Source organism: Oryctolagus cuniculus, chromosome 7, assembly GCF_051225735.1.
Source record: "Oryctolagus cuniculus isolate XC-2025 breed Fujian yellow rabbit chromosome 7, ASM5122573v1, whole genome shotgun sequence".
NCBI classification, from domain to species: Eukaryota; Metazoa; Chordata; class Mammalia; order Lagomorpha; family Leporidae; genus Oryctolagus; species Oryctolagus cuniculus.
This window is the reverse complement of record NC_142873.1, coordinates 79,119,171-79,144,928: the sequence shown is the minus strand read 5'-3', so window position 1 is coordinate 79,144,928 and position 25,758 is coordinate 79,119,171. Positions and strand designations below refer to the sequence as shown.

Genomic DNA, 25,758 nt, shown 5'->3' with positions numbered 1-25,758 from the left:
GGAAATTTTATTTTCAGTGTTTAGCTATTAATAATTAAATTGATATGAATATTTGTGTGCAAGTATTTATACACATATTTTTATAATTTGGGGGTAAATTTCTTGGAGTAGAATTACTTGGTCATAAAGTAAGTTAACTGTTAATAGTTTATGAAGCTGCCGGCGCCGTGGCTCACTAGGCTAATTCTCTGCCTTGCGGCGCCGGCAACCGGGTTCTAGTCCCGGTCGGGGCGCCGGATTCTGTCCCAGTTGCCCCTCTTCCAGGCCAGCTCTCTGCTGTGGCCAGGGAGTGCAGTGGAGGATGGCCCAAGTGCTTGGGCCCTGCACCCCATGGGAGACCAGGAGAAGCACCTGGCTCCTGGCTCCTGCCATTGGATCAGCGCGGTGAGCCGGCCGCAGCGCGCTGGTCGCAGCGGCCATTGGAGGGTGAACCAACGGCAAAGGAAGACCTTTCTCTCTGTCTCTCTCTCTCTCACTGTCCACTCTGCCTGTCAAAAAAAAATAGTTTATGAAGCTGACAAATATTTCTATAAAGAAGTTATGCCATTGTATATTCCCAGTCTACATGATATAAAGCTTTTCAGTTGTTCCATATTTTCAGCACCACTTGACATTGTCAATATTTTAAATTTTTGCCTCTTGTCAGTCTTTTCAATTTTTGTGTAGTGATATCTATCATATTGCAAGTTTTAATTTGTATTCCCTTTATCACTAGAGATGCCAGGTATCTTCTTGTTTTACTTGTTGGCTATTTGTATACCTTGTGATGTTCCTATTGGAAACTTTTGCCCATTTAAAAAAATACTCATTAGAGTGTCTAGGTATAAATTTTAATACAAATAATCTGTTGAGATATGTACATGTACCTTTTTCCCCTTAAAATAAATATTATACTGTTTTGATCATAAGTTTTCCTAATCCTGATATAATTCTCAAAACATCATGGAATGTCATTCTGTGTAACAAGTCATAAACTTTAGCTTTGAAGCAAAATTATATCTAGTTTTACCTGAAACTATTTATTCTTACCTTATAATACTTGTATTTTTTCTTGTTCCCACTTTTTAATTGTATTGTTTATGTTCTTACAATTTTTATATATTCTTTATTCAGGGTATTTGGCATATAAATGCTGTAAATATTTTCTCCCAATATTTTTCTTGTACTTCCTCTTTCTTAAAAGTGACTTTAAAAGGACCATTTTTGGCCGGCACCACGGCTCACTAGGCTAATCCTCCGCCTGCGGCACCGGCACCCCGGGTTCTACTCCCAGTTGGGGTGCCAGATTCTGTCCTGGTTGCTCCTCTTCCTGTCCGGCTCTCTGCTGTGGCCCGGGAGTGCAGTGGAGGATGGCCCAGGGCTCTGCACCCGCATGGGAGACCAGGAGGAAGCACCTGGCTCCTGGCTTCGGATCGCCGCAGTGTGCCGGACGCAACGCACCGGCCGTAGCGGCCACTTGTGGGGTGAACCAGTGGAAAAAGGAAGACCTTTGTCTCTGTCTCTGTCTCTCTCTCTCACTGTCTAACTCTGCCTGTCAAAAAAAAAAAAATTTAAAAATTTATTAAAGTTTATACTTACATATTTAAAAAATAATTTGTATTTTTTGTGTCCTAAGAAATCTCTGCCTGCCCCAAAGTTGCCAAGATTGTCACCAGCTTTTTCTGGGTCTTATAATGTTAACTTTTACATTTACATTTTGGACAAAATGAACAAAATGGACCAAATAGATTTTTGTATGTGGTATGGGATAAATATCAAGGTTCATTTCTTTCTCTACAAACATTTAGTTGTTATACTTTTTGTTGAAAGGCCATCTTTTCCCCCATGAAATTACCAGAACACCTTTGTTGAAAAGCAGTTGGTCATATACCAGAACTCAGTTCTTTTTTTTTTTTTTTTTTTTTTTTTTTTGACAGACAGAGTGGACAGTGAGAGAGAGAGACAGAGAGAAAGGTCTTCCTTTGCCGTTGGTTCACCCTCCAATGGCCGCCGCGGCCAGCGCACTGCGTCCGGCGCACCGCACTGATCCGATGGCAGGAGCCAGGAGCCAGGTGCTTTTCCTGGTCTCCCATGGGGTGCAGGGTCCAAGCACCTGGGCCATCCTCCACTGCACTCCCTGGCCACAGCAGAGGGCTGGCCTGGAAGAGGGGCAACTGGGACAGAATCCGGCGCCCCGACCGGGACTAGAACCCGGTGTGCCGGCGCCGCAAGGCGGAGGATTAGCCTAGTGAGCCGCGGCGCCGGCCCAGAACTCAGTTCTTTTTGAGTAATCTATATATTTATTCTTACAACAGTACCATAATATCTTCATTATTATTATTTTATTGAAAGCAACATTATGTTGCTTGAAATCATGTCTTTCAATTTTTTTCTTTTGTTTTATTTTGGCTATTATGGGTCCTTTTCATTTCCAAATATAGTTTAGAATCATCTTATGGGATTGTTTTGAATCTAGAAATTAATTTAAGAACATGTTAACAGCTTTGATCTTCTAATTCATGAGCATACTTTATCTCTTCATTAGTCCTTTAAAAATTTATCTTTTTTTGGGGGGATAAAGATTTATGTATTTATTTGAAAGGCAGAGTTACAGAGAGAAAGTTGGAGAGAAAGGAAGAGATCTTCCATCCAGTGGTTCACTTCCAAAATGGTTGCAACGGTTGGAGCTGAGCCAGGCCAAATTTAGGAGCCAGGAACTCCAACCGGGTCTCCCATCTGGGTGGCTAGTCCATATTCTGCTCTTTAGCAGGGAGCTTGATTGGAATCAGAGCAGCCAGGACTAGGACCAGTGTTCAGGTATGGGATATCAGCATTGCACTGTAACACAACTGTAGCACCTAAAAATTTATCTTAACAATGTTTTATACTTTTTAGTGTAGAGGTCTTACACATTTTTTGTTATGTTTGTTCCTATGTATTTGACCTTTTCCGATACTAGTGTAAATAGATTCTTTCTCTTTATTTTTTAATTGTTCATTATTTTGCCAGATTATCTTTGGATGATTGCTGGACATTTTACTTAAAATTTAAAGTAATTTGACTCTGTGGGTAACATTTTTTTAATGAAGACAGAATTTTCTTTTGCCATTGCTGGCCGTTGGACTAAATGCTGATCACTTTATTCTAGGCAGGGATTGAGCTGTTTCAAAGCTAGCCTTGAGTTCTAATAAAGGCTGGTCTATTTCCTGTTCACTCATTTCTTTCCAGTGGCCCTTCATGATCCAACTAATCTTGGGTTATCCATCAAAGCCCCTTGTCTTTGACAGGCCCCAAGTTCTAATTTGTGTCCCTGCAAGCCTCTGAGGAGGAGCTGTCCTCTACTGCTCAGGCTCCCAGTCATTGCTTTTGCTTTCAGATTTGGCACTTGTCACAATGGAGAAAGTCACTTCAGATGTTTGCATCACCTCTTTTGTCTCCCCACTCTCTCTTTTAAAGAGTTATTTGTTTATTTGAAAGGTTCAATTACAGAGAGAAGGAGAGAGACAGAGAAAGAGAGATCTTCTATCTGCTGCTTCACTCCCCCAAAATGGCCACAACAGCTAGGGCTGGGCAGGGCCAATGCCAGAAGCTTCCTCTGGGTCTCCTACATCACTGCAGGGTCCGAAGTACTTGGGCCAATCTTGCCCTGCTTTCTCAGGCAAATAGAAGTGGAGCAGCCAGGACACAGATCGGCAACCATATGGGATGCTGGCACCTCAGAAGGTGGTTTAACCCACTACACCACAACCCCAGCCCCTTGTCTTCTCTGTTCTAACTTGTCTTATAATGTCAGATGTCCAGAGGTCTTCAAATTATGCCTTCTTTTCCTTTTATGAAAAAAATATATTTTCATGAAAAAAAAAATATATATCTCCCATCTTCCTTAGTTGTTTTATAGGCTGGTTGATCTGAGACAACTGACTAGGCCCTTGCCAGAGATGCCTTTGCTTTTTCCTGTCCTCTTCCACTCTTCCATCCCACCCTGCACTGGAATACTGCATTGTTCTGTGCATCTCATTTCCCACTGTACTCCTAACACCTAGATAGTGCCTAGAACAGAGTATAAGTCAAAGGGTAATCTTTGGATTAAAGAACAAAAAAATCAACATTTTACTTGAGAAGACAGAATGAAATTCAAAAGAAAATATCTTTCCTGTCATTTGTTCAATCCTCAGGTGTAGCCCAGCTTCCTGAGCATATTTAGGGGGAGTTCTGAATTAGAACTCAAGAACTTTAGATGAGGTCTTTCTTTTATTTTTTTTCTCATAATTAAAAAAATTTAATTGACAAACAGTAATTGTAGTCTCTATATTTTCTCAAGCTGTTAAGTGTCATAGTTAGTATTTATTTCTCCATTTAAGTATGGTTTATTACTCTTAATCATGGGAATAATTTTAATTGTTATTAAAGAGCCTTTAATGGTAAAAAGTTAAAGATGTCAAGTGCTTTGGAATTCATGTTTTAAATTAGCAATCAAAATACTTAGATAATAGGCTCGTAATTATTATTGTAATAATTCCTATTAGTGAATACAAACAAGAAAAATGGATTATTATCATGTTTTAAGAAGTAAAAATGAAGAGTTTCATTAAAAGATTACATTTTTCATAGTACATAAATGTTTACCTGTGTTTTCCCCCTTCTTCCCTTTAGGGCCATTTTAAGTGCCAGATCTAGTTACTTTGCTGCAATGCTGAGTGGCTGTTGGGCTGAAAGCACCCAAGAGTATATTACTCTTCAAGGGTAAGCATAATTTTTAGAAGGCAGTTTAACTGAAAATGATTGCAAATAGTGCTTCATACCGAGCACTTTTTAGGAATCTGATTTCCCTGTATGCTCAATTAAATATTTTTCTTATAATAGAATTCACCAAAGTAAAGTTTCTGAAATGAGAGGTAGTAGGGAGCATTTAGTAATAGAATTTCTGTATTAATCTACTTAGTTATAACAAAATACCAACCTGCATGGCTTGAATAACAGAATTTATTTTCTCACAGTTCTAGGGACTGAAAGTCCAAGGTCAAGGTTTCAGCAAGGCTAGCGTCTGAGGGGAGCATTCCCTTTGGGTTGCAGATGGCCACCTTCCTACTGTGTGCTCACACATTCTTTCCTCAGTGTGTACACTTGGAGAGAGAGCTCCATGGTGTCTCTTCTAAGAACACTCATGAGATCAAGGTCCATGCTTACAACCTCAGTTAACCTCAGTTATTTCATAGAGGCACCATAATGACCAAATATGGCCAAACACATATGGCTTCACCATATGAATTAGGAGGAGGGAGCACAAACATTGGGTCTATAATAGGCAGTTTCTGATTATGGAAGATTTCTAAACGCCAAGCCAAAGATTTTATTATCTTGTGGATAAAAGGAATGTGTAGGCAGGTCTATTGGTGAAATTTTATCTTTACCATTGAAAAACACCATAAATGATATATGCGTCTTATTGATAAACTCTCTTCCTTTATGGTGATTAAAATACAGGAAATGTAGTGTTAGCTGAAGTCAAACTCTTTCTAAGTATGCCACTTCAAAGTATAACCATTATGAAGTCATTTTAGAAATTTGTCCAGTGGCTGTATTTCATATATTTTAGACATCATTTTTTAAAAAGATTTATTTATTTATTTGAAAGTCAGAGCTACAGAGAAAGAGACAGAGAGGTATCTCCATCCACTGGTTCACTCCCCAGATGGTTGCAACAGCCAGTGCTGGGCCAGACTTAAGCCAGGAGCCAGGAGCTTCTTCCGGGTCTTCCACATGGGTAAATGTGCCAAAACACTCGAACCATCCTACACTGCTTTTTCCAGGCCATTAGCAGGGTGCTAGATTGGAAGTGGAGCAACTGGGTCATGAACCAAAGCTTTTCCCAGTATGCCACAATGCCAGCCCCCAGGCATCTTTTTTTTTAAAGATTTACTTATATGAGTCATATTTATATGACATATTTATATGTCATATTTATATGACAGAGAGAAACAGAGAGAGAGAGCGGGATCTTCCATCTGCTGGTTTACTCCCCAGATGGCCACAATGGCTGAGACTGCACCAGGTCAAAGACAGGAGTCAGGAGCTCCATCTAGGTCTCCCATGTGGGTTCAGAGGCCCAAGCACTTTGGCTGTCTTCCATTGCCCTTCCAGGATTAGTAGGGAGCTGGGTCAGAGGTGGAGCAGCTGGGGCACAAACCAAAGTTTTACCCACAATGCCAGCTCCCTAGACATCATTTTTTATTTTAAGATTTATTTATTTATTGGAAAGGCAGAGCTACAGAGAGGCAGAAGTAGAGAGAGAGAAAGAGGTCTTCCATCCACTGGTCCACTCCTCAGATGGCCTCACTGGCTGGAGCTGGGCTGATCCAAAACCAGGAACCAGGAGCTTCCTCCAGATCTCCTACACAGGTGCAGGGGCCCAAGGAGTTGGGCCCTCTTCTGCTCTCCCAGGCCATAACAGAGAGCTGGATCAGAAGTGGACCAGCCGGGACTTGAACTGGCGCACATATGGGATATCAGTACTGCAGGTGGCGGATTTACCCACTAAAGTCCAGCGCCGGCCCCTAGACATCTTTTAAACTGCTAGTCCACTCTTTTTGGACTGATTTCAATAAAAATTTAGTTAGAAAAATAACACTAGTTTGACTCAGAATGAAACTTCTGCACATTCATTAAAAGTAATGTGATTCTGGGGCCGGTGCTTTGGCACAGCGGGTTAACACCCTGGCCTGAAGTGCCACCATCCTATATGGGTACCGGTTTGAGACCCGGCTGCTCTTCTTCCGATCCAGCTCTCTGCTATGGTTTGGGAAAGCAGTAGAGCATGGCCCAAGTACTTTGGCCCCTGCACCCACGTGGGAGACCTGGAAGAAGCTCCTGGCTCCTGGCTTTGAATCAGCGCAGCTCCAGCCATTGAGGCCAATTGGAGAGTGAACCAGCAGATGGAAGACCTATTCTCTCCCCCTCCCACCTCCCACTCCCCCACCTCCTGCCTCTCCTCTCTCTTTGTGTAACTCTGGCTTTCAAATAAATAAATAAATCTTAAAAAAAAAAAAGTAATGTGATTCTCTGTTGTGAGACAAAAGCCAAAAGAAGTATATGATTTTAAGATCTTATTTTGTAGCAGAAGGAAGTAATTTACATACATAGAGCATATGTGTAATGTTTTCCTGAAAGAACTCTTAGTTCATTGTAGATTAATTACAATATTTGCTACTTGACACCTGTTATGTATTTCTTTGTTCCTCTCTCCTAATATATTTTATCCTTAGCTCTTATAATAGCTTATGATCATACTTCTTATTTTCTATGCTTCTTCCACAATGTATTATGCGCTTTAGTTTTTAGATTGGTCTTTGAGATAGAGAAGGTATATTCATGTATTACATGATTAGTGAAAACAAGATCAGTGAAGTTAAATGTCTCCCAGGGTCATTGGGTCAAATAAATGCTTATGCTGAATATAAATCACATGTTTGTTGATTCTTCAGGGTTCATTCCACTGCAGTCAGTGAAGAAATCAAAGTTTCCCTTTGGCATTTGTTCTTTTTTTTTTTTTTTTTTTTTTTTTTTGAGAGAGAGACAGAGAGAAAGGTCTTCCTTTGCCGTTGGTTCACCCTCCAATGGCCGCCGCGGCCGACGTACTGCAGCCAGCACATCACACTGATCCGATGGCAGGAGCCAGGTGCTTTTCCTGGTCTCCCATGGGGAGCAGGGCCCAAGCACCTGGGCCATCCTCCACTGCACTCCCTGGCCACAGCAGAGAGCTGGCCTGGAAGAGGGGCAACTGGGACAGAATCCGGCGCCCCGACCGGGACTAGAACCCGGTGTGCCAGTGCCGCAAGGCGGAGGATTAGCCTAGTGAGCCGTGGTGCTGGCCTGGCATTTGTTCTTGAGCAAGCTCAAGATTGCTTTTTCCTCCACAGTTTAAATCAGTTCTTTTTTTTTTTTTTTTTTAATCTGTTCTTTTCAAACTCTGACTCATAGAACCATCAAGTTCTTGGTAGGTACATTAGGGAACACATTGGGTGGGATTGGAATCTGAAAGGGAGGCCATTTGGAAAAGATGCCCCTTCAACTTTTATCTGCTTTATGTAGTTCAAAATGACCTCTAAGTTTAGCTATGGGAATAAAGCAAGGAGAATTTTTTGTTGTTTTTTTCCATTTTCTTCAATCACCCTTCATGTGCTGATGAGCTTAAATAAGTAAACACTTAGCCTTTTATTATATTATTTTTTAAATCTTTTGTTCTATTTTATTTGGGAGACAGAGAGAAAAATCTCCAGTCCTTTGGTTCACTCTCCAAATGCTCACAAAAGCCTGAGGTTGTTGAAAGGATTTAATGAGACACTTACAGAAAGAAAAACTTGGCACAGCAATTTGTACATTGTATGGATTGTATATTACTGTTTGTCTTTTCCTTCTTTCTTTACGTTAGATTGTTGTCATTTCCTAGGGAGAAGGTGAGGGCCATTCCCAGGACTAAGACAGCAATCCCTGTTTTGCACGATCACTTCTTTTGGAACTGTGCAGCTGTTGCATATCTGCAAGATATTTGCTACAGATAGATTAGAAAGAAATTCTTGTCCTTCCAGACACAAACACAGTGTTTTTATAGAGTTGATAACTCAAAGGTGTAGTGTGCATAATATTTTTTAAGAGAGATGGCCTTCAGTAAATTGACAGGAGAAAAACAGTTCTATAATCCTAGCTTCAGTCATGCTGGGAGGATGGAAGCGTATAGCTGGAAGGAAAATTTTCTGTTCTAGTGAGAGGAAGCAAAGAATTTTCCACTTCTTAGAATGGAAGGTGAAACACAGCCAACACTTCTATAAAGGAACTATATGTATTCCCATCTTACATAAATAGAAATCTTTTGGTGATGGCTTGGGCATTGGAGCATAAATTTGAATTTTCTAATCTTAGGAGATTCTTGTGATTGCTTTGAGCCTTCAGTATGATATTTTAAAGCATAGATCATATTTTTCTCTTTTTAAAGATTTTATTTATTTATTTGAGAAGTAGAGTTACAGACAGACAGAGGGAGAGACAGAGAGAAAGGTCTTCCATCCCCTGGTTTACTCCCCAGATGGCCGCAATGGCCGGAGATGAGCCAATCCAAAGCCAGGAGCCAGGAGCTTCTTCCAGGTCTCCCACGAGGGTGCAGGGGCCCAAGGACTTGTGTCATCTTCTACTGCTTTCCCAGGCTATAGCAGAGAGCTGGATGGGAAGAGGAGCAGCTGGGATACGAACCTGTGCCTATATGGGATACCAGTGCCACAGGTGGATGCTTAGCCTACTGTGCCACAGTGTTGACCTCCATATTTTTCTTCTTACAAAAATTCCTCAATGTTTCCTCGTTGAAGAATTTTAGAATTAAATCGAAGCTCTTTACCATGATGTACAAGACCCTACGTGATGTGAACCCCATCTCCATCCTTTTATACCATTCTTGCTCTCACTTGTTGATCTTTGTTCTTTCAGCAAGCTCATTCCTGCATCAGGGACTTTATACTTGCTGTTCTCTCTGCCTAAGAGTTTGTCACCTAGTAATTTGTGTAGTTAGTTTCTCATGATTGAAATCTCAGATGAAGTGTCCCATTCCCAGACTACACCACTAAAGTAGCTGTTCCCTCAGTTGCTCCTTCTTGTATTTTTCTGTTACATTGTGTTCATTGCACTTTTCACTATAAAAACTGTCTTCTTTACATGTTTATTTGCGTCTTTTTGTCCATGCCCTCCTCTGGAGTAGAAGCTTCTTGTATCTCCAAAGTCTGGAATAGAACCTATCATTCAATAAATACTCAGTGTGAACAGATGAACAAATAAATGAATGAGTCCCTATGTTACCTTAGCCCACCAGCACGGGAACCTGAAACTTAAGAAAAATCAATTTTAATAAATGAGGTGCTTGTTCAATCTCATCTTCGATCATTGCGCTCATTATTAAACATTGGTATATTTAATGTTTTCATTTCGTAAAAGCTTTTATTTTGATGAATTTTTACTTGGAGTAGTTCTTTGAATCTTTCCATTTAAACTGTGGGCTATTGGAGTAATTTGTTATTTTACTAGACCAGTTGATTATGTCTTTATAAACACTTAGTAAAAATAAAAATGACTTAAAACATCGTCATGAGAATGAAGCTTAGTAAAACATCTGTCAAGACAGCAGGAAAATAGTTTCTTGCTGTTTTTTATAGCAATCATATATATTGATATATAGGCTCAACTGTCGAGATTTTGCTGTTTATTTTAATAAAAGACTTTTTATTTAGTCATTATTTTTTGCTTAAATATGTCATCTTTTTTTTTTTTTTTGACAGGCAGAGTGGACAGTGAGAGAGAGAGACAGAGAGAAAGGTCTTCCTTTGCCGTTGGTTCACCCTCCAATGGCCGCCGCGGCCGGCGCGCTGCGGCCGGCGCACCGCGCTGATCCGATGGCAGGAGCCAGGAGCCAGGTGCTTTTCCTGGTCTCCCATGGGGTGCAGGGCCCAAGCACCTGGGCCATCCTCCATTGCACTCCCTGGCCACAGCAGAGGGCTGGCCTGGAAGAGGGGCAACCGGGACAGAATCCGGCGCCCCGACCGGGACTAGAACCCAGTGTGCCGGCGCCGCTAGGCGGAGGATTAGCCTAGTGAGCCGCGGCGCCGGCCCATCTTTATTTTTTATTTATATTTTTTTTTTGAGAGGCAGAGTGGACAGTGAGAGAGAGAGACAGAGAGAAAGGTCTTCCTTTGCCGTTGGTTCACCCTCCAGTGGCCGCCGCGGCTGGCGTGCTGCAGCCGGCGCATCATGCTGATCCGAAGCCAGGAGCCAGGTGCTTCTCCTGGTCTCCCATGGGGTGCAGGGCCCAAGGACTTGGGCCATCCTCCACTGCCTTCCCGGGCCACAGCAGAGAGCTGGCCTGGAGGGGGGGCAACCGGGACAGAATCCGGCGCCCTGACCAGGACTAGAACCCGGTGTGCCGGCACCGCAAGGCAGAGGATTAACCTAGTGAGCCGCGGCGCCAGCTAAAATATGTCATCTTAAAGTATTTTTTCAACATAAACAGCCAATTCTCACTAATGTTGATAAGAATGACTCTTGAAGAATCTGAGGAAAGGTGTATGGAATAATATGCATTCTGGTAATTATGCTAGTGTTTTAGATTACAAGAATACAGATAATATGGCTTAATCATTCTGAGATTAAATCTTGTAATAACCATGATTATATAAACAAGAATTTCTAGGTATTTCACTTTTTTCCTAAGTATTAAAGATGCAGAATTTTGAATCTACAGTAACTAGTACTTAACCTAGTAGGGGCCAGTAGATATTTATTAAATTAATGAAAAATTCAATCCAGTGTATCGGTGAAGGTTTGAGTTCCTCTATATGTGTCCCAAAAAGCCATTTATTAAACTTTCATCAGTAATGTATTGAATATATATTATTTAAGGACATAGAATCAAAACAAACACCTTTCTGAGTTCTTCTTTCTGGGACTTCATTTCTTTTCTTCTCACCTTCCTCATGTTTTTCCTTTAGCAGATGTTAGATACTTAGCAATCTGTGAGGATCTCATCAGCACTGTTGCATCATCATTCTACTGCAGATCTCTAGTGTTAATTGGGAAAAGAAAATGCTGATCCTGGGGGTATTGAATCAGTGCTGACATTCTGCTGGTACTAGAGATAGATACAAGGATAAATTAAGATACAAATACTGCCCCCATAGAACACAATCTAGGAGGAGAGAAAAATATGTGAACAAAAATATTGCAAGTCTGTTTGTAAGTGGGATAATGGACATACTTGTAGTATCCTGTTTAAGAGCCAGGCTTTAGAATGATTCTGCCTGAATTTAAATTCAAGTACTTCACTAGCCATTTGACCTTAGGCAAGTTTAATTTCAGTTTCCTCATCTATAAAATGAGGCTAATAATAGTGTGTATTATTGAGTTTTTATGATGATTAAATGATCCAGAGGCACTCAAAATGCTTAATAGCTCGGACTGGCTCATGATAAATGCTCAGTAAATATCAGTTCTTGTGTTAGTATTCAGCGATTTTTTTTTTTTCTGCCTTGAGAGTATTAAGGAAACTGAGTGAGAGCAACATGTCTTGTGTCTGAATGATGAAGTAAATGGAGAGGGAAAGCATTTTAAGCACAGTGAACAGTAAGTGCTAAGGCATGGATTATAAAGAATTTAAGTAGTTGAGGTATGGAAGATGAGTAAGTTCATTTATCTTGGAGCAGCTGCTAGAAAAGAATTGGAGGTCAGGTGAAAAAGGACTTTGTATACCAAGACAAGGAATTTGGACTTTTTCTGCAGGCTTTGCAGGAAAGTTAAAAGGTTTTGAAAGTGAGAAACTATCAGATTTACATTTTAGCAAAGTCACTCTAATAGCAATGTGGGAAATGGGGTGCAAGCATTTTTTAGGCAGGAAACTTGTATGAAAAGGTATTGTCACTCTCTCTCACTGTCCACTCTGCCTGTCAAAAAAGAAAGAAAAGAAAAGGTATTGTCAGAGTACAGATGAGAGAAAATGGAGACTGAACCAGGCGGTGAGAGGGGAAATGGGGAGAAGAAGTTGAACTCAAGAAATCTCTGAAGGTATAACTAAGGGAGAGAATTAAGATGAATTTGAAGTTAACACTTAAGCACCTTGATGAAAATTGTCTCTGAATTTTCAGGGGGCCCAATAAATAGCATACTTCTGTCCCATTCAGAATAAAACAAAAGAATCAGCAGATTAAGAAAACATTTTCTTTATTATTGTTAAAAACTGGTAAAGCAGTACAATGTGCCTTAATGTAAGATCCAAAGTTGGCTTGCCTACTGTATCCCTGAGATAGGAAGTCTGAATCTGTGTAGCAGATGAGATTTTTCTCTGTTGCATCTTCCTGTTAGTTTGGGGGTGGGGGAATCAAATTACCTCTTAACCTCTTGTCTCAAGTTGTTTTTTTTTTTTATTTTATTTACAGTATACAAGTTCTATATATATGTATTTCATATATTTATCCTTTTTTTTTTTTTTTTTGACAGAGTGGACAGTGAGAGAGAGAGACAGAGAGAAAGGTCTTCCTTTGCCGTTGGTTCACCCTCCAATGGCCGCCGCGGCTGGCGCGCTGTGGCCGGCGCACCGCGCTGATCCAATGGCAGGAGCCAGGAGCCAGGTGCTTCTCCTGGTCTCCCATGGGGTGCAGGGCCCAAGGACTTGGGCCATCCTCCACTGTACTCCCTGGCCACAGCAGGGAGCTGGCCTGGAAGAGGGGCAACTGGGACAGAATCCGGTGCCCCGACCGGGACTAGAACCCGGTGTGCCGGCGCCGCAAGGCAGAGGATTTGCCTCTTGAGCCGCGGCGCCAGCTTCATGTATTTATCTTGAGTTTCTTCTGACTGACAACCAGTGGTTGTTGTCCACCATCCAGAGTTCACTCCCATTAATACAGAAGTACAGGAGGTGGGGCAAGCTGCAAGAAGCCCTATAACAGTGCTGTCAACAAGATAGGAAAACTAGAAAGCAGACTGAGTTTGGAGTGGGGTGTTGGGGGTGGGGAGAAGGAGCTTGTCTTTCTTCCTACCACAGACTGGCACGTTATAAAGAAAAGAGATTTGTGATTTTGGTCCAAGTTTGATGGGCCGCATCTGGTGATGAACTTCTTGCTGGTTGAGTCCTGAGGTAGTTCAGGGCATCATGTGGTAAGAGACAAGGGAACACGCAAGAGACCTAGCAAACTGACTTTTAGAGGAGACCTACTCTTGAGATAACCCATTAACCTGTTAAGCCATTGATCACATGATGAGTCAGTCTGTGTATGTGCACAGAGCTGCAATCCCCTTAAATGTTCTGCCTCTTAATAGCTCACAATTGTAATTCAGCAAAAGTTTGGGGGGCAAACCATATTTAAACCATAGCAGAGGTCATGAATTTAGAGATTGATTTGTGGTAGTCAATAGGGACCAAAAGTTATCACTCTACCAGACCCCGTTACCTTCACCTGAGTGTATTTTGATATCTATTATCCAGTCTCTCCTCATCTCACCTCCCCCCACCCTTTCCAAACTCTAGTAATCACTGTTTTAAATATATATATATCTCAATTATGTATGTTTATATATATTTGTGTATATTTTTAACTTCCACTTATGAGAGTAAACATGTGGTATTTATCTTTTTATGTCTACCTTCTTTTTTTTTTTTTAAAGATTGATTTATTTATTCAAAAGTCAGAACTACACAGAGGGAAGAGAGGCAGAGAGAGAGAAAGAGGTCCTCCATCCAATGGTTCACTCCCCAGTTGGCCACACCAGCCGGATGAGTGCCGATCCAAAGCCAGGAGCTTCTTCCGGGTCTCCCACGTGGGTGCAGGGGCCCAAGGACTTGGGCCATCCTCTACTGCTTTCCCAAACCATTGCAGAGTGGTAGATCAGAAGTGGAGTGGTGTCCACATGGGATGCTGGCGCTGCAGGCCAGGGTGTTAATCCACTGTGCCACAGCACCAGCCCCCGTCTACCTTCTTTCACTTAATGTAATGCTCTCCAGCTCCATCCATTTTGCTACAAATGCCAGAATTTCATTCCTTTTTAATGGCTAAATATAATCCTTTGTATACATCACATCTTCTTTATCCATTCATTCATTCATTGATTGAAAAAATCAACCTAGGTTGATTTTCGTATGTCAGTTATTGTGCGTAGTGTTTCAGTGAACCTGGGAGTGCAGGTGTCTCTTTCATATGCTGTTTATATTTCCTTCAGATTTATACCCATAAATGAGCTAGCTGAGACATATGGTAGACCTATTTTTAGTTTTTTGAGGAACCACCATATTGTTCTCCATAATAAATGTATTAATTTGCATTCCCAACAGCAATGTATAAGTGTTCCCTTTTCTCCAAATTGTTACCAGCATTTGTTATTTTTTCTCTTTTTGATAATAGCCCCTCTAACTGTAGTGAGGTAATAAATCATTGTACTTTTTTATTTGTGTTTCCCTAATGTTAGAAAAAGAGTTGCATATTGGTGCCTCCTCACATGGGGCACCAAAATGTTAGGAAAAGAGGCACAGAATAGAGAGGAAGCAGTGTACAAATTTATAGGCAGATCAAATTCATTCAGAGAAAATAAATCCGTAGAGGTGGGTGACCAACTGCCCGTGTGCCCCTGATGGAGCCCATGATGGAACACATGGCAGAAGGCCTTGACTCCCAGGGGCCGGGCCTTTTTTTTTTTTTTTTTTTTTTTTAAGATTTATTTATTTTACTTGAAAGTCACAGTTACACAGAGAGAGGACAGGCAGAGAGAAAGAGAGTCAGGTCTTCCATCCACTGGTTCACTCCCCAAATGGCTACAGCAGCCGGAGCTGCGCCAATCCAAAGCCAGGAGCCAGGAGCTTCCGGGTCTCCCAGGTGGGTGCAGGGGCCCAAGGACTTGGACCATCTTGTACTGCTTTCCCAGGCCATAGCAGAGAGCTGGATCAGAAATGGAGCAGCCGAGTCTCGAACTGGCGCCCATATGGGATGCCGGCACTGTAGGTGGCAGCATAACCCATTGTGCCACAGCACCAGCCCCGCAGGGCCTTTTTATGTTTTAGGAGGGCTGGGGATGGTGGTGGGGTAGGGAGCAGTAGGCAGAGGGGAATTCCTGGAACTGGTCTTTCAGGTCTTCAGAGCAACTGGTCTTTCCGGGGATTTGGGGGTGGGGGTATGAAGACAATAGGGTGTGAGACCCGTTTGATATTGAAGGGCAAGGAATACATTCCATTGTTTATCTCCTTTGGGCAATGACGGAGAATGCTGAGGCTTATGTCCTTGTTCCATCACCTAATGTCTAGTGATACTGAGCGTTTTTTCACATATTTGTTTCCATTTGTACTTCTTTTGAAAAAATTCTATTTAGATTCTTTGACCATTTCCTTTTTTAAAAAATTAATTCATTGATTTGAAAGGCAGATTTACAGAGAAAGGGAGAGACAGAGAAAGAGATCTTTCATCCACTGGTTTACCCCCAAAATGGCAGCAATAACCAGGGCTGGGCCAGGCAGACCAGGAGCCAGGAACTTCTTCTGGGTCTCCCATGTTAGGGACAGCAGCCTAGGGACTTGGGCCATCTGCTGCTTTCCCAGGTGCATTAGCATGGAACTGGATGGGAAGTGGAGCAGCTGGGACTCAAACAGGCACCCATATGGGATTTCAGCTCTCCAGGTGGTAGCTTAACCCTCTGCACCATAGCACCTGCTTCCCCATTTCCTTTTTTAAAATTTATTTTCATTTTACTTGAAAGACAGATAAAAAAAAGACCTTCCATCCATTAGTTTATTCCCTAAATGCCCACAACAGCCAGGGCTGGACAAGGCCAAAGCCAGAAGCCCAGAACTCCAGAACTCAATCTGTTCTCCCATATGGGTGGCAGGTACCAAACCACTTGAATCATAACCTGCTGCCTCCTAGGGTATACATTAGCAGGAATCTGGATTGGAAGTGGAGTAGCTGGGATGGGAACCAGGCACTGTAATATGGAATGTTGGCATCCAAAGTGGCAGCTTAACTGCTGTGCTACACACCTGCCCCCCTTCCCCCATCTTCCCTAACTCCCCCCACCCCACTCTCCTACCCCGCCCCTGCTTTGCCCATTTCTTAACTGGATTGTTTGGGGTTTTGTTGCTAAAATTTTGAGTTCCTTATGTAGTCTGGGTATTAGTGCTTTCTTGGATGAATAATTTGTGGATATTTTCTCCCAGTCTGTTGATTTTCTCTTCTGCTATGTAGAAGCTTCTACTTCTCAAGTCATATCTTTACTTTTTCATTTGTGTAATGAAGTTGTAGGCCAAGCTAGAGTCATTGATAGGCATTACAGATTAAGAAGTCTGTGAGCATAAAAGAAATCTTTCTAGCAAACAAAATTGTCCATCTGCTGCTTTGAGCAAAATCAGAGGTGCTGAGGAAAAGGTTTCTTAATGGTCAGGGGGCTAGACAATGAAATCTGAAGTACCTGCTGGGGACGGGGGTGTTGTGGTACAGTGGGTTAAGCCTTTGCTTGGGATGCCCACATCTCATTTCATAGTATTTGGGTTCATGTTCTACCTCTGCTTCTGATCCAGTTTCCTGCTAATGTGCATCCTGGAAGGCAACAGATGATTGCCCTAAGTCCTTGAGTACCTGACACCCACAAGGGAAACCTGGATGGAATTCCTGACTCCCAGTCCTGGTTATTGTAGGCAATGTCTATTTCTCTCTCCTCCCTCCCACCTTCCTCCCTCTGTTTTTCTGCCTTTCAAATATAATAAAGACAAATAAACATTAAAAAAATAAAGTCCCTTCTAACTCTAAAATTCTGTGGTAGAAAATACTCAATAAATAACTAGCGACTTGGTAATATACTAATAACATTTAATTGCATATATATTAATCCACAGCTGTAGTTCATTTTATTTATTTATTTTTATTATTTTTATTTATTTTTTTATTTTTTGACAGGCAGAGTGGACAGTGAGAGAAAGAGAGACAGAGAGAAAGGTCTTCCTTTGCCATTGGTTCACCCTCCAATGGCCGCCGCGGCCAGCGCGCTGCGGCCGGCTCACCGCGCTGATCCGATGGCAGGAGCCAGGTACTTATCCTGGTCTCCCATGGGGTGCAGGGCCCAAGCACTTGGGCCATCCTCCACTGCACTCCCAGGCCACAGCAGAGAGCTGGCCTGGAAGAGGGGCAACTGGGACAGAATCCAGTGCCCCAACCGGGACTAGAACCCGGTGTGCCGGCGCCGCAAGGCGGAGGATTAGCCTAGTGAGCCGTGGCGCTGGCTGTAGTTCATTTTAAATTAATGGTATACCTACATGGAAATTCTGTGAAGAATATTTTTTCAGATAAAAGTGAGAATTCTATCTTGACAATAAATTATGGGAAAATACAATGTATCATTGATGTCAGGTAAACCTTAATTATTTCTAGATTTGTATTTTCTTTTGTTTTTCAGTATAAACTATGTAGAAATGAATATTATGATGCATTTTATATATGGAGGAACTTTGGATTTTCCAGGAAAAGCTAATGTTGGGTAAGTATTACTTTTTAATAGTTTCAACCATAAAAATATTAAAATCTTATGGCTATGCTTTGTTGAGCTATGTTGCAAAGTGTCAGTGAAGTAGAAGCTATGTTTTTATTATTAATTTTGCTATATCTTATGTTTTGAGCATGTCTAAAAACAATCAAGTCAACTCATTTAGAAGAAGAGATGATTTAGCAACTCAAAGTAAAAAGATTAATAAAAGCCTTTATTATAAATTATGTTAGAAGAACCTTATTTTTGTTTGGAAAGCAAATGGTAAGTTTTTAGCAAATAGAACTGATCACACTAAACATTGAAAGTTATTTTTCCTATTTTGTACTTTTCATTTCATGTTGTCTTTTTTAAACAACATAAGAAAAAAGGTCCTTAAAACTTAATTAAAAATATGAGGCATCCCAAAGACCAATAATTTTGTGATTCTTAAGTTCTCTGTTGTTAAACGTCATCTATGCTTCTAAAATCCTAATGGGGAGTGAAAGTTTGCGTTGTTACTCTAATTCCAGATGTCTTTCCTTTTTCTTGCTGTTTTATCCCCAAATGACAGTTGCACCTTTAATTTAAAAATTCATTTGGGTTCCCTTAACTTCAAATCGAATAGATATGTTTTAGGGGAGATCCTTCCATGAGTCAGGGACTGAGCACTACATGTTTTATCCCTTGGCAGCCCATTTGACATTGCATCATGTTCTCAAGGCCTGAAGGCTTCCTGAATACCCAGAGTATGTGTCAGAGCGCAGAAATACTTCCCAAATGACAAAAGCAAAGGAATCAGGTCTTTGGATGTTGTCTACAATCTTAGAGTCACTTATAGATTTTTCAGTATGATAAGCATCAATGAATTTCCCCCATTCCTGATTAAATATTTATTGTACAAATTTGTTACAATGAATTTTGTAACTTTAGATAGCCTTCAGAGCAGTTTCCTGGATTTTGCTCTCCACAATTGTACCTTAAAAAGTTCATGGAGAAATGGAATTAAAAGATAAGTTGATTTTGGTTCATAAAATTCTTAAAATACAGGCAGTTTTTTCATAATATACATTTTTATGAACTTTTTAAAGACTCTGCTTATGCATAGATTTCAACATCTTATCTTTTAGGTCTGTTTTCCACCAACTCTTTGAAGTACCATGATGTTACTGAGTGTGTGGGGAATTTGAAGCATCTCCAAATTCACTTCTTGTTATTTTCCACTAATTAAATCATGTGTCAGTGATTTCAGTTTTTGCCCTTTTTTCATTCCATAATCCATAAATAATATCTATTATATAACGCAAAATTTGAATTTAAATCAGATTATTATTTTTTTCTAGATAGACTGTATATTATCAAGAAATTACTGTGTTCCTTGATTTTTAAATTTGAGAATTAACTGTACATCAATTTTTATTTTAGTCAAATACTCAATATGGCTGATATGTATGGACTAGAAGGATTAAAAGAAGTAGCCATATATATTTTAAGAAGAGATTACTGTAATTTCTTTCAAAAGGTAATGATTAAGTCTTAGAAATCTTTACTCAGTGCTTTAAGTCATTCATTATTACCTACTATATTTTTCTCTGTGATAGTAATAGTGCTTTCAATATTAAAAATATTAAGCCAGGGGCCAGCATTGTGGTATGGCAGGTAAAGCTGCTGCTTGCAGTGTCAGCATCCCAAATGGGTGCTGGTTCCTGTCCTGACTGCTCCACTTCCCATCCAGCACCCTGCTAATATGCCTGGGATAGCAGCAGAAGATGGTCCAAGTGCTTGGGCCCCTACCATTCACGTGGGAGACCCAGATGAAGCTTCTGGCTGCCAGCTTCAGTCTGGCTCAGCTCTGGTTGTTGCAGTCACTTGAATAGTGAACCAGTGGATGGAAGACTTCTCTGTCTCTCCTTCCGTTTCTCTTTGTAACTCTGCCTTTCAAATAAGTAAACAAATCTTTGAAAAAAAATAGTAAGCCAGTTTAATGAATGGGAGCTCCACTTGAGAAATAACACATATAATATGCTTACAAAAAATGAAGAAGTAATTCAAATCACTGTAATTAAGATTGATATGGGGAGTTTACTAAAAAGATATAGGAGCATCCTGTATAATCCAAAGACAGAGTGTATAGCTGGGACTCAATTAGGGTTTACCCGAAGGAGAAAGGTTGTCAAGAACTAAGGTTACCTTCTCCATTTATCACAGAACTACACAATGCTTCATTGGTTCTTTTCTCAAAGTATACTCCCTTCTACCACCTCTCTGTACGGTAGGCCCTTGGATGGACTAGAGGTCTTGTCTATCTTCCCCGGTGTGAATATTAACTTTTTAATTTTAGTTTATACAAAGGTAAATTTAGTGTCTAATGAAAGCTCCTGCACTTTGTATTTCAAAACCATTTTGTACATAATTCTTTAGATCCTTCATTATTTATTTTTAAAAAACATTTTATTTATTTATTTATTAACAATTTTTTTTAACTTTTATTTAATGAATATAAATTTCCAAAGTACAGCTTATGGATTACAATGGCTTCCCCCCCATAACGTCCCTCCCACCAGGTAGAGTTACAGACAGTGAGAGAGAGAGAGAGACAGAAAGGTCTTCCTTCCATTGGTTCACTCCCCAAATGGCTGCAGCGCGGGAGCTGCGCTGATCTGAAGCCAGGAGCCAGGAGCTTCTTCCTGGTCTCCCATGTGGGTGCAGGGGCCCAAGCACCTGGGCTGTCTTCTACTGCTATCCCAGGCCACAGCAGAGAGCTTGGACTGGAAGAGGAGCAACCAGGACTAGAACCGGCACCCATATGGGATGCTGGCGCCACAGGTGGAAGATTAACCTAGTGTGCCATGGCGCTGACCCCAATCTTTCATTATTTTAATGTACTATGTAGGCTATCTTCATTTTCTTATTTATGCTTTTCTGCACTTTCTAGGTTTTCTACAGTGACCATGTATTACTTTTACAGTCAACAAAAACAAATCTCAAAAGAATTGTTTACATTATATTTCCCTTTTATTGGGTACTTGCAGCAATAATATAAATTATTTAAATTCTAATTCAGTAATTTTAATAGCATTGTAAATGTAGATTTTTGTATTGGGTGGGCTCCTAACTCCCTATAAGTAATAGCTGAGGAACCAGTCCACATTTTAAAAAAGAGCTGTGAACATCTGGAACAGTACCAGCACCACTACCACTCCCACCAGGTTTACTGAGAGAAACAAACTCTCAGTCACCTTTCACTAACCATTCACTCCAGCATCCAGGTAAGGAGACTGGAAGAAGGAGGGCTGGCTCTGGGGCCCTAAGATTTGTAAAGATTTTAAAAATCTGGTGAAAGGCTTTTCCTTCTCCTTCATATGCCTCCCCCATCTTCTAGTCAGATGAAAATTAGGAGAGAGATCCAAGTGTGTCACAAAGGTTAAAGATGGGAAATATCTACAATAAGGAGATGATGTTTCATCCCCAGATGGACATTTAATATATTTTTTTTTTTGACAGGCAGAGTGGACAGTGAGAGAGAGAGACAGAGAGAAAGGTCTTCCTTTGCTGTTGGTTCACCCTCCAATGGCCGCCGTGGCCAGTGCGCTGTGGCCGGCGCACCGCGCTGATCCGATGGCAGGAGCCAGGAGCCAGGTGCTTTTCCTGGTCTCCCATGGGGTGCAGGGCCCAAGCACCTGGGCCATCCTCCACTGCACTCCTTGGCCACAGCAGAGAGCTGGCCTGGAAGAGGGGCAACCGGGACAGAATCCGGCGCCCCAACCGGGACTAGAACCCGGTGTGCCGGCACCGCAAGGTGGAGGATTAGCCTAGTGAGCCGCAGCGCCGGCCGACATTTAATATATCTCTAAAATGTATCCACCTTGAAGCTTCCAACAAAGAAGAAAGTAATAAGAGATTTCTTGAGGTAGCTTGGAATATGCCTGAAAAGCCTGTGAGAATATATTTGAATGTAGAGATTTCTTTTTTTTTAAAGGTTTATTTATTTATTTGAAAGAGTTACGCAGAGAGAGAGAGAGAGAGAGAGAGAGAGAGGTCTTCCATCTGCTGGTTCATTCCCTAGATGGCTGCAATGGCTGGAGCTGCACCAATTCGAAACCAGGAGCCAGGGGCTTCTTCCAGGTGTTCCATGCAGGTGCAGAGGCCCAAGGACTTGGACCATCTTCTACTGCTTTCCCAGGCCACAGCAGAGAGCTGGATCAGAAGTGGAGGAGCCAGGACTAGAACCGGCACCCATATGGGATGCCGGCACTGCAGGTGACGGCTTTACCCACTAAACCACAGCGCCAGCCCCAAATGTGGAGATTTCTAATGGAAGGAGGCTTGCTGGAGAAGCCAGGACCAGCCCAGTAATAATAGATGGCAGTTACTATCGTACAAAGAAAAAAATGTGGGAAGTCTCTTGCATATTTATATCTGGTCCACTGGGAAGAAGGACATTGTTGGTCCCATGAGAGCCAAAAGAGAATGATGCAGGACTAAGCTGTTCCTTATGAACCACTGAGGAGTCCTTATCCTCTGAGAGGCTGGGATGCAGCCTGATCTATCCCAAGAGAGCTACCACATCAGCAAAGGCCAACAGTATCTGAATTATACCAAAGTCCAGGACATCTTCCTACTGTTTTGATCTCTGCATAATTACATAAGGTGACCATAGTTATCTAAATCTCTCTTCCACAGAAGCTGGACCCAGAAAATAGAGGAGCAAGAGACTGGACTGTGCTCTCCTCTGTATTCCACACCTCCCCAACCATAATTCTATTCAGTGATGGTGAGAGTAAGAATTAATTCAGAAATATGGCCAGCGCCGTGGCTCAATAGGCTAATCCTCTGCGTGCGGTGCTGGCACACCAGGTTCTAGTCCCATTCAGGGAGCCGGATTCTGTTCCAGTTGCTCCTCTTCCTGCCCAGCTCTCTGCTGTGGCCCGGGAGTGCAGTGGAGGATGGCCCAAGTCCTTGGGCCCCGCACCCACATGAGAGACCAGGAGAAGCACTTGGCTCCTGGCTTCAGATCAGCACGGTGCGCCGGCTGCAGCGCGCTGGCCACAGTGGCCATTGTGGGGGGTGAACCAACGGAAGGAAGACCTTTCTCTTTGTCTCTCTCTCTCACTGTCCACTCTGCCTGTCAAAAAAAAAAAAAAAAGGAGGGGATTACTTCAGAAATAAAACACATGTTAAAATAGTACTCTACTGAATTTCAATAACGGAATAATTAGAAAGTTATGGAATCTGCCTAGAATGTCATTAAGGGATAGCATGAGTGAAAACACTAGTTGGCAAAATTTTTATCTTAGTATCTCCTCTGAGATTTCTCAGTAAACTAATTATATCTAACATAAAAATAATCACTTTTATAAATAATCTTTAGACCATTGCTTCTAGTCTTTTATGTTCATGAGTATGTATGGGTTATTTGCAGCTTTTTATATTTATTTTGAATAATCTACTTAATTTTAAAAACATAAAAGGCATATTTATTTCTATTAAATCAACAGGAAATGAAATATTTTTAATAATGAGTATGATATTTTGTTAGAATCTTTTTTCACTTTATTTTATTTTTAAAGTTATTAATTTATTTACTTGAGAGGCATAGAGATGAAGAGAGACAGGGAGTCAAAGAGAGAGCTCCATTGATTCACTCCATAATGCTGGCATTGGCTAGGACTGAACCAAAACAAGGTCAGAGCCAGGAACTCAATCCAGGTCTCCCACATAGGTGACTGGAATCCAGTTACTTGAACCATCACCACTGACTGCCAGGGTCTGCATTGGCAGGAAGCTGGAGTCAGGAGCTGGGGCCAGAAACAGCCCAGGTACTGCAGTGTGGGATGTGGGTGTCTGAACTGGCATCTTAACCAGTGTCTCAATCTCAGTGCCAAGTGCTAGCCCCTGAATTACATGTATTTATTCTAAAGTTTAGGTATATAAATCAGATTATATTTATGAAACAAATACTTTTAGCCTCTGTAAGTTGAAAAAGAGTAAATATGGTGTTTTCTATCAATTTTAGCCTGTCCCCAGAACATTGGCATCTATACTAGAATGCCTTATTATCGCTCATTCAGTTGGAGTGGAAACTCTTTTTGCTGACTGCATGAAGTAAGTTATCTTAAGTGGTGTTGATACTATTAATTTATGAATTTTGTCCTTAAATTCTCCAAATTTTACATACAAGTAGACTTAGCTTGTTTTCTTGAGTACAATGTAAGTGGCTTACTAATTATCTAGTTGCATCAATTTGAGTAGAAGTGTTGATTTAGACATTACTTGGATGCATGGAATCAATTTTATTTTAGCCAAACCATGATTAGTTGTGTTAAAATCTGTGCAGACAACCCAAACTTTGCTAAAAATATGTGTTTACCACAAAGGGCGCATAGTTATGTTCATCTTAAAGCTCATAAAATTAATAGTCAATGTTAGTCAAAACATACATGTGTAATTTTATAATTAAAAGCCAAAATATTATTAACTATAAAGAAAAAGTTTTCATTTCTCTAATTTAGAATTTTTTACTTTAACAGGTGTATTGTGAAGCATTTTGCAAGGTTTTGGTCTGAGAGAAGCTTCGCAAATGTACCTCCTGAGATTCAAAGAGGTTGTCTTCATATGTTGATTCAGTCCTTAGTGAGTATAACCTGAATACCCTAGTTTGTATGTCCATCAAAAGTCTTACTCAATTCTGTATAGTGCTTTTAAAGATTTACATAGGAATATGGAATATTATTATAAAAGCAAGATAAGAAGATAAGAGAGCCAGTTTTAGATAATACCGAACCAATCCAGAAAACCTAGCCTTAAGATTCTGTTTCTCTGGAATAACTCTTACTACCCAGTTCATCAGTCATCTAGGATATAATCAAGTGAGTAGAACCACTGGGGCCATAGATTGGTTCATTAACAAAGGGGGCATGATGTCAGTGATGGAGGGTATACATTGGCTCAGCAAAATGGACTTCTATTTACCCTGGTCAATCTAGGTATAAAACCGAAATTTCTAAGTTAATTTCCCATTCTCCAAGGAATCAGCTGTCTACCTGGTGGCAGGCTGATTGCGCTGGACCACTTCTATCATGGAGAAGGCAATGCTTTTTTCTCACTGGAACAGACATTTTCTCTGGACATGGTCTAACCTCCATTGTGCACAGTGTTTCTGCTAAAAATCATTGACCATGAGCTTACTGAATGCCTCATCCATCATTGTAATATTTCACACAGAATCACTTCTGACTAGGGAACTAACTCACTTCACAGCAAATGAAATACAGTGAAATGATATACAGGCCTTATTCATGGAATTCACTGGTCTTATAGGGATCTGCATCATCCTAAAGCATCTGGCTTGAGAGAGTGGAAGAGTGGCCTCTGGAAGATTCATTGCAGTGCCATATTTGTGGCAATTCCTTGTGGATTTGCGATCCTGTCCTCCAGGGTGCAATATATGCTCCAAGTTAGTTTTTGATTTATGGTGCCATTTATTTCTTCCCTAGCCAGGATTCATGCATCCAGAAATCAGGGTTGGAAATAGCTCCACACACAATTACACCCTATGATCCACTAGCAAAATTTTTTGCTTCCTTTCCCTGCAGCTTTAGGCTCTGCTGATCAGGTTATAGTTCCAAAGAGAAGAATGCTTCCAGTTGGGAACACAATAATGATTCCATTGAACTGCCTTTATCTAGACACTTTGTAAATACACAGGCAAAAGAGGGAAATTTTTGATAGATTGAGCCTATCAAGAGGAAATTAAGTTGC

General features: G+C 41.0%; 1 protein-coding gene across 5 annotated transcripts in view; it reads left to right on the top strand.

Moving 5' to 3' along the window:
• The window catches only part of BTBD8 (BTB domain containing 8), a 116,069-nt gene that overhangs the window by 42,477 nt on the left and 47,834 nt on the right, over positions 1–25,758 (top strand). For all 5 annotated transcript variants that reach the window (XM_008264890.5, XM_070078046.2, XM_008264889.5 and 2 more), the window contains exons 5-9: positions 4,633–4,722; positions 17,932–18,012; positions 19,423–19,519; positions 24,014–24,102; positions 24,528–24,630. In XM_008264890.5, coding sequence (XP_008263112.3) covers positions 4,633–4,722; positions 17,932–18,012; positions 19,423–19,519; positions 24,014–24,102; positions 24,528–24,630 — 460 coding nt within the window. The remainder of the gene's footprint in view (positions 1–4,632; positions 4,723–17,931; positions 18,013–19,422; positions 19,520–24,013; positions 24,103–24,527; positions 24,631–25,758) is intronic.